The sequence below is a fragment of the Gorilla gorilla genome, chromosome 7 (genome assembly GCF_029281585.2).
Source record: "Gorilla gorilla gorilla isolate KB3781 chromosome 7, NHGRI_mGorGor1-v2.1_pri, whole genome shotgun sequence".
NCBI classification, from domain to species: domain Eukaryota; kingdom Metazoa; phylum Chordata; class Mammalia; order Primates; family Hominidae; genus Gorilla; species Gorilla gorilla.
This window is the reverse complement of record NC_073231.2, coordinates 12609123-12621501: the sequence shown is the minus strand read 5'-3', so window position 1 is coordinate 12621501 and position 12379 is coordinate 12609123. Positions and strand designations below refer to the sequence as shown.

Here is a 12379-nt window from a genome sequence, read left to right as displayed (position 1 = left end):
GTTTATGGATCAAATCCATCTCCAGAGTGTCACACAATTGTTTTTGTGATACTCTTAATCTAGCTAATTTCTGTCTGTTTTCAGAAACTTTAAAAGCAACTACTGTTGAATTTTCAGCTTTATTGTGCTTCTAGGTAATTATGCGAAGTGGTCAGCCACTCACTGGTACAAACGGGAGGAGGTGCAAGGAAGACGAGAAGCTGATAAATGCTACCCTCAGGGCTGGAAAGCGTGGCTACATCATTGACACCCGATCCCTGAACGTGGCTCAGCAAACTAGAGCCAAAGGAGGTGGCTTTGAACAAGAAGCTCATTATCCCCAGTGGAGGCGAATTCATAAGTCCATTGAGAGGTAAAAGATTCCAAAGATAGTAAAGACTCTTATTAGAAGCTAATTATAGTGGGTAAGGCCTTAGCCATTTGAAAATCACAAGTGCTTAAATTAACCTCTGCATTAATTTAGGGTCAATGATGGGCTAGCCATCTTCTCATTTTTTTTGGTCAGCTCTATTAAGGTTTGATTGACAAATAAAAATTACATGTATTTGTGACGTACACTGTGCTATTTTGATGTACATATACATTGTGAACTGATTAAGTGAATTAACCTATCACGTCGCATAGTTATCATTTTTTTGGATGGTGAGAACATTTAATATCTATTCTCTTAGCAGTTTTCAAGCATACAATATGTTAGTTTTAACTACAGTTACCATGCTGTACAATAGACCTACAGAACTAATTCCTCCTAAGTGAAGCTTTGTAACCTTTGATCAACATCTCCCCATATCTGTGTCCTCCTACCCTGACCCCTCCTGCTACTTTCCCTTCCTCTGGCAACCACCATTCTACTCTCTGTTTCTATGAGTTTAACTTGTTTAGATTCCACATATAAGTGAGTTCATGCAGTGTTTATGTTTCTGTGCATGGGTGCCTGACTTATTTCATATAGCATGATGTCATCCAGGTTCATCTGTGCTTTTGCAAATTACAGGTTTCCCCTCTTTTTTATTTTTATTTTATTTTTTTTGGGATGGAGTCTTGCTCTGTCAGCCAGGCTGGAGTGCAGTGGCACGATCCCAGCTCACTGCAATCTCTGCCTCCCAGGTTCAAGTGATTCTCATGTCTCAGCTTCCCAAGTAGCTGGGACTACAGGTGCCTGCTACCACGCCTGGCTAATTTTTGTATTTTTAGCAGAGACCAGGTTTTGCCATGTTGGCCAGGCTGGTCTCGAACTCCTGACCTCAAGTGATCCACCTGCCTCGGCCCCTCAAAGTGTTGGAATTACAGGCATGAGCCACTGTGCCTGGCCTACCCTCTTTTTTAAGGCTGAATAGTATCTTATTGTGTATTGTACCACATTTTCTTAATCCATTCATCCATTGACGGGCATTTAGGTTGAGTCCATATCTTGACTATTGTGAATAGTGCTGCAGTGAATGTGGGAATGCAGATACCTCTTTGAGATCCTGATTTCATTTCAGTTATTCAAAATATTTACCCAGAAGTGGGATTACTGGATCTTATCGCAGTTTCATCTTTAATGTTTTGAGGAGCCTCCATATTGTTTTCCACAGTGGCCATACTAATTTACATTCCCACCAGCATTGTACAGGGGTTCCCTTTTGTCCATATTCTCAACAACACTTGTTAAATCTTGTCTTTTTAGTAATAGCCGTTCTAACAGGGGTGAGGTGATATCTCATTGTGGTTTTGAATTTCATTTCTCTGATGATGAGTGATGCAGAGCATTTTTTTTTTCAAATACCTATTGGCCATTTGTATGTCTTCTTTTGAGAAATGTCTATTCAGGTCTTGCCCATTCTTTAATCAGGTTATGTGTTTTCTTGCTGTTGAGTTGAGTTTCTTACATATTTTGGATATTAACCCCTTATCCAGTGTGGTGTTCACAAATGTTTTCTCCCATTCTATAGGTTGTCTCTTTACTCTGTTGATTGTTTTGCTGTGCAAAACTTTTTAGTTTGTTCAGTCTCATTTGTCTATTTTTGCTTTTGTTGCCTCTGCTTTTGAGGTCATATCCAAAATAACTTTGCCCAGACCAATGTCAAGAAGCTTTTTCCTTATGTTTTCCTCTAATGATTTTTACAGTTTCAGGTCTTATGTTTAAGTCTTTAATCTACTTTGAGTTGATTTTTGAGTATGGTGTGGGGTAAGGGTTGAGTTTCTTCTGCATGTGCGTACCCAGTTTTTCCACCACCACTCATGGGAGAAACTATGTTCTCAGCAACTTTTTCAAACATCAATTTACCATAAATGCATGGATTTATTTCTGGGTTCTATTCTGTTCCATTAGTCAATGTGTCTGTTTTTATGCCAGTGCCAAGCTGTTTTGATTACTTTAGCTTTGTAGCATATTTTAAAATCAGGTACTGCGTGAGGCCATCAGGACCAGGGCTTTTCTTTGATGGGAGATCTTTTTAATCTCCTTACTCATTATTGGTCTGTTCAGATTTTCTTTCTTCATGACTCAGTCTTGGTAGGTTGTATGCTTCTAGGAGTTTATCCATTTCTTCTAGATTATCCAGTCAATTTGTTAATGTGTAATTGTTCACAGTAGTCTCTTATGATCCCTTGTATTTCTGTGATATCAGTTGTAATATCTCATCTTTATTTCTGATTGTATGCATTTGCATTGTTTTTCTCTCTGTTTTTAGTGAAAGAACCTTTAGCTAAAGGTTTGTTAGTTTTATCTTTCTTTTTGAACAGCCAGCCTTTGTGTTTGATAAGCGAAAGCTGTGCTCTTGGAGGCCTGCAGGAGTCCCTTTCACTAGCATTCTTTCTCTAAGCCAGCCCTGTGGTCTCATCACCACAAGGCCAGCTCCTCTGCAGGTAGGTCAGCAGTTGCTACGCTGAACAGATTTGCTACATATACTTATATTTTCCTAAGTCAAAGACTTTAGAGATTTAATTTCTCCCCATATCGACCTATTTTCGCACAGTTTCCTCCACCTATAGTCTCTTGTTTGTACTGTAAAAGAGTGATTTATAAGTGGCTCTAGGTGGGTGAATGGGAGCTGTAGCTAGAAAACAGTGGGATCCAAGCTGGGTTGGGTAAGGCTGCTGATGGCACTGGGTCTCTAGCGTTAGATCGGTGGGAACAGGATTGCAAATGTAAGTGGTGCTGTGTCTGCTGACCTGTCATGAAACGCAGGGCTCTGGCCTCTCCTATAGTCAGATAATCCAGGTATGTGAACTGTGTTTAATCTGTTCAGGTAAGGAATAGGTTACCATGGCAGGCATTTTAAGCCTTTGCAACAATGTTTAAATATTAGTTTTTCAACCTTTAATCCTCAAATTATAGCAGGGTAAATATTTTTATAGTATTTTGAACTACTTTTGCTCTTAGATATGTTGGAGGCTGAATCTTTGGTTTGGTTTCTTTATCTTTCTCTTTTCTGGGTTTGTTATTTTTTACTTTCTTATTTTTAAAAGGTATCACATTCTTCAGGAGAGCTTAATCAAACTTGTGGAAGCTTGTAATGACCAAACACATAACATGGACCGATGGCTCAGTAAATTGGAGGCCTCTAACTGGCTGACTCACATCAAAGAGATTCTGACAACTGCCTGCCTAGCAGCTCAGTGCATCGACAGGTAAAGTGCATTTCAGCGTTCCTGAGTGGAACATGGCACTGATAAGTAGACTTTGTGTTTATCCAGACATATGTTTATAGATTATGTGAAAGTTTGCGGTAAATTACTGTGTAGGCTAGTCAACACCATCCCATTATTGATGAGGTGTGTGCCTAGAGTCTGGCATTTAATAGATAATGTTTGTTTAATAAATATGAACCAGGTACATATACATGTCTTCTATGACACAAATTTTTAAGTACTAATGGACCTGTTTTTTTTTCTATTACACCCTTAAATCATGAATTTGCCAATTTTTTTCTTAAACTGTGAAATAGAATGAAAGGAAGTTTTCTTATTTTTTCTTAGAGGAGCAAACTTACCTCCTTACTTTTGAAATATCAGCGAAAGGAAATGTAATTTTGTTACACAGTAAAATGATCCTTTCTAACCTCCGGGATATCTTATTTCATACTAATTGATATGTGCGATTACATCTGGATCTCAAGTTGAGAACACCTAATGGTAGTGATGTTGAGTATATGAAGTGATTTTAGTTTATTCACTCAGTTAAAGGTGGCTAATCCTTGAGTCTTGTGGCAGAAGACTTGAACAGAGGCAGAAGGATTGGCATAAATTCTTGCAGAAGCTTAGAATGCCCTTTCTAAGAAGGGGACTCCACTGTAACAGTAGGTAGTTATAAGTATTATCGCCACATGGATAGATGGCACTTTTCTTTGAGACTTTAACTTGTTTTATTGATGCTTCCAAATTAGGGAAATATATACCTAATTTGTTATGGTTATAGAGAAATTCATAATAGAATGGGTTGCTGAAATCATGTGGTAAGTTAGTAACAAAGCCATCAACAGGTAGAGTCCCTTGGGGTCAAGATTGCCAGGCTATCCCTGTTCTTTCTGTTTTAGGTGTTAGGTGAAGCCCATTTACCTAATAAACTGTGGGAATTAAAGACCAAGGTTCTGTGGCAGAGAAATAACGAATACATAATGATTTTGTTAATACTGAGGGTTTTGTTTCTTTTTAACTTAAGTTTACCAGATTTCTCCTTATATTATGAGTACAGAGGCTTTTGTTTTTTTTGTGAAACAGGAATTGTAATAAACAGTTACCACCACATTTCTCAATTTGCAGCTGTGATAGCATGATGATACAGATTAAGACCCCTCAGTGCAGAATGCAGAACAGTTCTCATGATCTCCACCTTCATTTAGTTTGAGCTGGCCACCTTAAAGGCAGAGACTTCCAGACTCTTGGGAAGGTTCAGAGTTTTGGTTAATTTTGCCATGTTTGGGTCCCTTTTTCTGATATATATTGGCCTGTTATTTTCACCTCCATACAAATTTGCCCTTATAATTAATTACTGAAAACATAAAAATAGAGTTTAAATGAATTGAATTCAGAATATCCCACAGATAATTAAGGTACATATCCAATATACACAGAAGCCTTAAAGTATGTGCTCATCGCCTACAACCTGGTCATTAGGTTTTATCCTGAGAATGGGGTTAGCCTAACCATAAGTGACTTCAAGGAATCTGTTACTTTTAAATTAAGAACCCCCAAAGAATTCAACAGAAGACAAAAAGCTAAGTACATCATCTATAATGTAACAAAAATGGGCATAACCTAAATGTCCAACTATAGGATTAAGTAAATTGCAGTTCATCACTTAATAGGATATTACACACAGGCACACCTTAGAGATGTTGCAGGTTTGGTTCCAGAAAACCACAGTAAAGCAAGTCATGCAATAAAGTGAGTCACATTCATTATTAATATTTGGTTTTCTGGTGCATGTAAAGTTATGTTTACACTACAATGCAGTCTGTTAATTGTGCAATAGTATTATGTCTAAAAAAACAATATACATACCTTAATTTAAAAATACTTTATTGGTATTTGAGGTTATTGGCCCTGGTAGAGGGCCTTGCCTCCCCATTGATGGCTGCTGACTGATCAGGGTGGTAGTTACTGAAGCTTTGGATGGCTGTGGCAATTTCTTAGACAAGACAGCAATGAAGATTGCCACATCAATTGACTCTTCCTTTCATGAAAGATTTCTCTGTAGCATGTGATACCGTTTGATAGCATTTTACCCACAGTAGAACTTGCAAAATTAGAGTCAGTTCTCTCAAACACTGCCACTGCTTTATCACCTAAGTTGATGTGGTATTCTAAATCTTTTTTTTTTTTTTTTTTTTTTTTTGTCATTTCAACAATATTCACAGCATCTTCACCAGGAGTAGATTCCATCTCAGGATACTACTTTTCTTGCTCATCCATAAGACACAACTCCTTATTTCTTCAAGTTTCATCATGAAATTGCAGCAATTCAGTCAAATCTTCAGGTTCCTAATTATTTATTTATTTAGGAGACAGGGCCTTGCTCTGTCGCCCAGGCTGGAGTGTAGTGGCAGGATCACGGCGCACCGCAGCCTACAACTCCTGGGCTCAAATGATCCTCCCACCTCAGCCTCCCAAATAGCCAGGACTACAGGTGCACACCACCACGGTCAGCTAATTTTTTTTTGTCAATTTTTAACAGAGATGTGGTTTCTGTTTATTGCCCGGGCTGGTCTCAAATTCCTGAGCTCAAACAATCCTCCTGCCTCAGCCTCCCAAAGTGCTGAGATTACAGGTCTGACCCACTACACACAGCATTTTGTTTTTTATGAGACGGGGTCTTTCCCTCTGTCACCCAAGCTGGAGTGCAGTGGCACAGCCATAGCTCACTTTAACTTCAAACTCCTGGCTTCAAGCAATCCTACTGCCTTGGGCTCCATAAGTGCTGGGGTTACAGGCATGAGCCACCATGCCCCACCTTCAGGTTCCACTTCTAATTCTAGTTCTTTTGCTATTTCTGTAACATCTGCAGTGACTTCTCCAGTAAAGCCTTATGCCCCTCAAAGTATCCATGAGATATGGAATCAACTTCTTCCAAAATCTTTTTAATGTTGATGTTTTTACTTCCTCTCATGAATCACAGATATTTTTAATGGTATCTAGAAAGGTGAATTCTTTACAGAAAGTTTTCCATTTACTTTGTCCAGAACCATCAGAGGAATCACTAGCTAGGGCAGCTATGGCCTTAAAATAAAACTTGAAAGCTGAAATTACTCTTTGATCCATGGCCTGCAGAATAGATGTTGTTTTAGCAGGCACAAAAACAACATTCATCTCCATGTACCTCTCCATCAGAGCTCTTAAGTGACCAGGTGCATTGTCAGTGTGCAGTGATGTTTTGAAAGGAATCTTTTCTTCTGAGCAGTAGGTCTCAACAGTGGACTTAAACTATTCAGTAAACCATGCTGTAAACAGACATGCTGTCATGCAGGCTTCATTGTTCCATTTATAGAGCACAGGCAGAGTAGATTTAGTGTAACCCTTAAGGCCCCTAGGATTTTCACAATTGCAAATAATCACTGGCTTCAGCTTAAAGTCACCAGCTGCATTTTTTCGCTGACAAGAGAGTTTGCTTCTTTCCTTAAACCTCGTGAACCAGCCTCTGCTAGTTTCCAGCTTTTCTTCTACAGCTTCCTTACCTCTCTCAGCCTTCATAGAACTTTGTAGAATGGAGGAGAGTAAAGGCCTTCCTCTGGATTAGGCTTTGGCTTAAGGAAATATTGCAGCTGGTTTGATCTTCTATCCAGACCACTCGAACTTTGTCCATGTGAGCAGTAAGGCTGCGTCACTGTATCATTTGTGTGTTCGCTGGAGAAGCACTTTTAATTTCCATCAGGAACTTCTCCTTTGCATTCGCAACTTGATTAACTAGTGCAGGAGGCCCAGCTTTTGGCCTGACTCAGCTTTCGACGTGCCTTCCTCACTAAGCTTAATCATTTCTAGCTTTTGATCTAAAATGAGACATGCTACTCTTCCTTTCATTTGAACACTTACAGGCCATTGTAGGGTTATTAATTGGCTGGCCTAATGTCAATATTGTTGTGATCCCTGGAATAGAGAGTCTCCCTGAAGAGAGAGTCAAAGGAACAGCGGGTTAGTGGAGCAGTGAGAACACACAAAGCATTTGTTGATTAAGTTCACTGTCTTATATGGACGTGGTTCCTGATGCCCCCAAAACTTGCAGAAGTGACATCAAAGATCACTGATCACAGATCACCATAGCAGTTGTAATAATAATGAAAAATTTTGAAATATTGTGAGAATTACTAAAATGAGACAGAGACACAAAGTAAAACATGCTGTTGGAAAATGGGTGCCAGCATACTTACTTGACGCGGGATAGCTGCAAATCTCCCATTTGTGGAAAATGCAGTATCTGTGAAGAGCAACCAAGGGAAGATCCATGAATGAGCTATGCCTGCAACTGTTATTATCCTAGTTCTGAAGTTGACGTACAAACATGGAAGGCTACGAGTGTAGAATAAGAGTGAGAATAGAGGAAATTGCCTCGTATTAAAGCTCTATGTAGTGTATATGTACATGGGTAAAAACTGACAGTAGTAACCAAACCCGAAGCTTTTGTGTGAAGGTGGTGGTTTTTATTTTTTCCAAAGTTTCCTTCATTGTTTCAACAGAAAGGGTAGAAGAAGGGGAGGGGAGAAGATGTACTAAATTTAGTTTTGGTGTTTTCTTTCATTCTCTTTAGAATAATGGGGTCCCAGACACTTCTGAGTCTCATGATGCAGTGGTATCTTTACCACTGACTTTCTAGATTGACAGTTTTATGTTTGTTTTTTTCCTGTTGTCATGTTTCTCAAAGTGTGATCTAGGTCTCATTTTCCAGATTGAATTACAGTTTATGAAGGTATCCTTATAGTCAGCTGATGGTGGAAAGGTAGAGTCAAAGTCAGAAAAATAATTTTAGTGTATGTCTATAGTTTTGATGAGAAGAGGCTTTAACCAACGATTAAAGCAGAAAGGGTAAATGCCTTCTGTGTTAAGAGCTGCTTTTTGGTTTTGTAGAGGGAAAGAAAAATTCAGCTAAAAGTTTCTGTGAAATTTGTTATAACTTAAAGAGGTCTTGCCATGTGAAATTTGAGATTCATTATAGTCGTATTTTTTCCCAAGAGAAACTTATCTATCGTATGCCTTAGATTTAGATTTAGATTCTGAACTCTACAAGCCAGAGCAGAATGTTGTACTCAATACACTAAATAGACTGAACTCAGTAGACTAAAATGTTGTGCTCAATAAACGCTTGTTATTAACAGAGTTCATTGACCATGTTGGACATTTCCCATTTGTACTCTTCCCTGATTTTCCTATCAGGGAAGGAGCATCAATATTGATTCACGGAACAGAAGGAACTGATTCCACACTCCAGGTGACCTCCCTGGCCCAGATCATCTTAGAGCCAAGAAGCAGGACCATTCGTGGTTTTGAGGCCCTGATTGAAAGAGAGTGGCTGCAGGTGAGAAGAGCTTTTTGATTCACAGAGGAACTGCTTATTGATGCTGTGATCCTGCTTTGTGTGGTAGCTGACATAATGTGTGAAATTTCGATTGATTAAAATTTCTAAGTTGTGTGTTTAATTTCCTGCAGGACAGTTAATCTGTCTTCTCCTCGTTTCTGGATGTCTCTTTGCCTGTCTTCCTCACTTGACACTTGCTTCACTTAGGAAACTCTTGTTGGCTGTGCTTTATCACATACAGGAGAAATACAAAGAATGGGAAGCATAGTGCAGTCTCCCAGAAGCTGGGTCTTGACGGATCAAAGACATAAGCAGTCGGGGAAGGGGGAGTGGGGCCTGTAGTTGCAAGGAAAGCGCTTTAACCCTTTCTGCCTTTTGCTCGTGCTGCTCCACCCTGTGAAGCTTCCTTCAAAGATAAAACTGAATCATGTAATGTTGGATGGCTGCCAAAATAAAGGTCTCACTCATAACCGGGATTGATATCCTCCACAGAGATTACTTTTCAATATATTTCTACTGTGTAACCTGGTAAACAATTGTATTTGAACACAAATGCTTACATATCTTGAAAGCAGACATTTTTCTGGCAAAAAGAGTATCTTGCTCCTCTGGTTACAATTCACATTTATTGTGCACTAATGCTGTTACGTACACCATGTCCACCCTGCCTGACAACTGACCTTACCTCTGTTTAAGTCAGACCATCCTAAGTTTATGCTCCATATTTGATGAAAGTCTATTGAGCTATATTCCTCATGATGCATAGTAGACAAACAAATGAGTATGACTGACTGACTTATATGTTATTTTAATGGATATCACAATTCTGTGAACCACTGTAAAATTTCTATGGCATTACCTTTGTCACATACAGTAGTAGAAGGACCCAGAGACAAAGCAGATCTGTGAAATTCCTAGCAGAGTATGATTTGTATTAAGGTCAGCATTTGGGTTCTGAACAAGACAGTCAAATGAGTCTTAAATTTACTTTGGTCAGTAGATGGCAGACTCTTGCTGTTCATTTTGGGAGAAGAGGGTAATTAATGACAGCTTTATCTCCTGTAGAAAAGTACTCATAAAGATCTTTCAACACAATAACTTTTCATATGTAATTAGAGATTTACTATCAGAGCTGACATTATAAAGGTGATCGGAGTTCCATATCTGTCTCCACTTAGGGTGAGGCTTGTTTAGTGTATAGCACAATCTACAGTGTTAGACAGAGGTGATGATTCTTCTTTGTACTGAGAGCTTATGTTCTTTGACTTTGCTCCAGGTTTTGTAGACCTAGAAAGGTTTATTTTGTAAGTTTATTATTGCTTAAGTTCATTATTCTTCCATGGGATATTCCAAGGGCAGTGCAGTTCCTGTGGTCACACCTTAGCTGCGCAGCCTCATTAAGGATTTGGAAGTGTGTCTTTTTCCTTAGTTGCTGCTGCTATTTATTTTATACCAAGAAATCATTAATCTGTACAACAGCTACCCTAATTATATGATGTTCCAGTGACACTAGGAGTGTCACTGTAGTTGTGTGTAGTGGTGTCGGTTCTGTGATTGTGTGTAGTGGTGTCGGTAGAATGCTCTGTCATGTGATCTCACCAGGATATGACTGTCACGCCTCCATCTTCCCTCTAGGCTGGTCACCCGTTCCAGCAGCGCTGTGCACAGTCAGCCTACTGTAACACCAAGCAGAAGTGGGAGGCTCCTGTATTTCTTCTCTTCTTGGACTGCGTGTGGCAGATCCTTCGTCAGTTTCCCTGTTCTTTTGAATTTAATGAGAATTTCCTCATCATGCTCTTTGAGCATGCTTATGCCTCACAGTTTGGAACATTTCTGGGCAACAATGAAAGTGAAAGGTGAGTACACCGTTCACATGGGGACCTTTCCTTTTCCATTGTTTTGGCTACTTCCTAAGTAGCCAGAATCTCCTAGGAGACCACGATTTGGATCTATTATAAGTTAAATGACCTGAAGTATATTCTTTTATGAGAGCATGTCCTAGACTTTGTTCTGTTAGGTTAAAATTAGTCCATACATGAATTAAGGGGCAACCATTTTAAATGTTAATTTCTTTACATAGGATCATAGTATCTTATATGTGGAAAAAGCTTAATTTATAATTCAGGTCTTCCCTCTAATTTTATTAAGAAAGTAAGATCCAGAGAAGTTACGTGACTTTTCCCAGGACATAGAGCCAGTTGGTCATCAAAAGTGTGGCCTAGAGCAGCGATCCCCAACCATTTTGGCACCAGGGACCAGTTTCGTGGATAACAACTTTTCTTTGGATTGGGTGGCAGCGGGATTGGTGATGGTTTTGGGGTGAAACTGTTCCATCTCAGATCATCAGGCATTAGATTCTCATAAGGAGAATTCTCATAAAGGCGCACCCTAGATTCCCCACATGCGCAGCTCACAGTAGGGTTTGCGCTTCTCTGAGAATCTAATGCTGATGCTGATCTGACAGGAGGTGGAAATACGCGCTCATCTGCCACTCACCTCCTGCTGTGTGGCCAGTTCCTAACAGGCCACGGACCCTTACTGGTCCATGGCCTGGGGTTTGGGGATCCCTGGCCTAAATTACAGGTCTTCCTCCTCGTGCTCTAGACTTTGTTACACCTAGAAACTGTCCTCAGGCCCGGAGTGACAAGTTCACCTTACAGCCCAGGCACCATCAAGTGTATAGGTTCATTTAGAAGATTCACATCAGAATGATCTTTCAGGGAGGTTGCCTGGTAATCTCTTTAGGGTACAATCACCAGGCTTCCTTGCCTCATTGCTGGCAGCCACCATTTTCTGAAGCATGTGTTGCTTAGCCCTGGACTGTACTCTGGCAGGGAGGGACAGGAGGGATTGGCAATTTCTATAGCCAAGGAAGTTTGGTGAATATGACATAATATCCTCCCCACTTAGAGGGGAGGATTAACTCCCCCACTTAGAAGGGAGGATTTAATGATTAACGCATAATCATTAAAGGCTTTAAGACACCCTTCAGTAAAGCAATGTATATAAGTTTAATTCAGCATTTAAGAAATGTGTTTGATGATGAATTTTTTTTGGTGTTATACCTGTTAATATCCTCAGGACTAGGTTTCAAGAAGGGATCAAAATAGATTCCCATTCTGTTTCCCAGTTGGTAGAGGCTGCCAGCAATGCTGATGGGAAGGATTCTGAAGTGGTGTCAGGCTCAGCCAGAGCAAGTTCAGTGGTTGGCCGGCCATGGGCTGGGGGCACAGGGCTGGAGGCAGTGGATGCAATAATGTCCTGTCCTTGTCATCCCTGGTTCCTGGGAACATAGCGTGGGACATGCTATCCCAGCAGTTAAAGTCCAGTGCCACATAGGCTCTGTGATTATGTGGATTATTTTTATTGCTAGCTCAAAAAGAATGCAGT

The 12379-nt window shown here is 39.9% G+C and overlaps 1 protein-coding gene across 1 annotated transcript in view; it reads left to right on the top strand.

Annotated features, from left to right (window-relative positions):
• MTMR9 (myotubularin related protein 9) overlaps window positions 1–12379 on the top strand; it is a 44891-nt gene that overhangs the window by 22824 nt on the left and 9688 nt on the right. The window contains exons 5-8 of the mRNA XM_004046642.5: window positions 135–352; window positions 3454–3615; window positions 8848–8989; window positions 10625–10845. Of these exons, the coding sequence (XP_004046690.5) occupies window positions 135–352; window positions 3454–3615; window positions 8848–8989; window positions 10625–10845 (743 nt within the window). The remainder of the gene's footprint in view (window positions 1–134; window positions 353–3453; window positions 3616–8847; window positions 8990–10624; window positions 10846–12379) is intronic.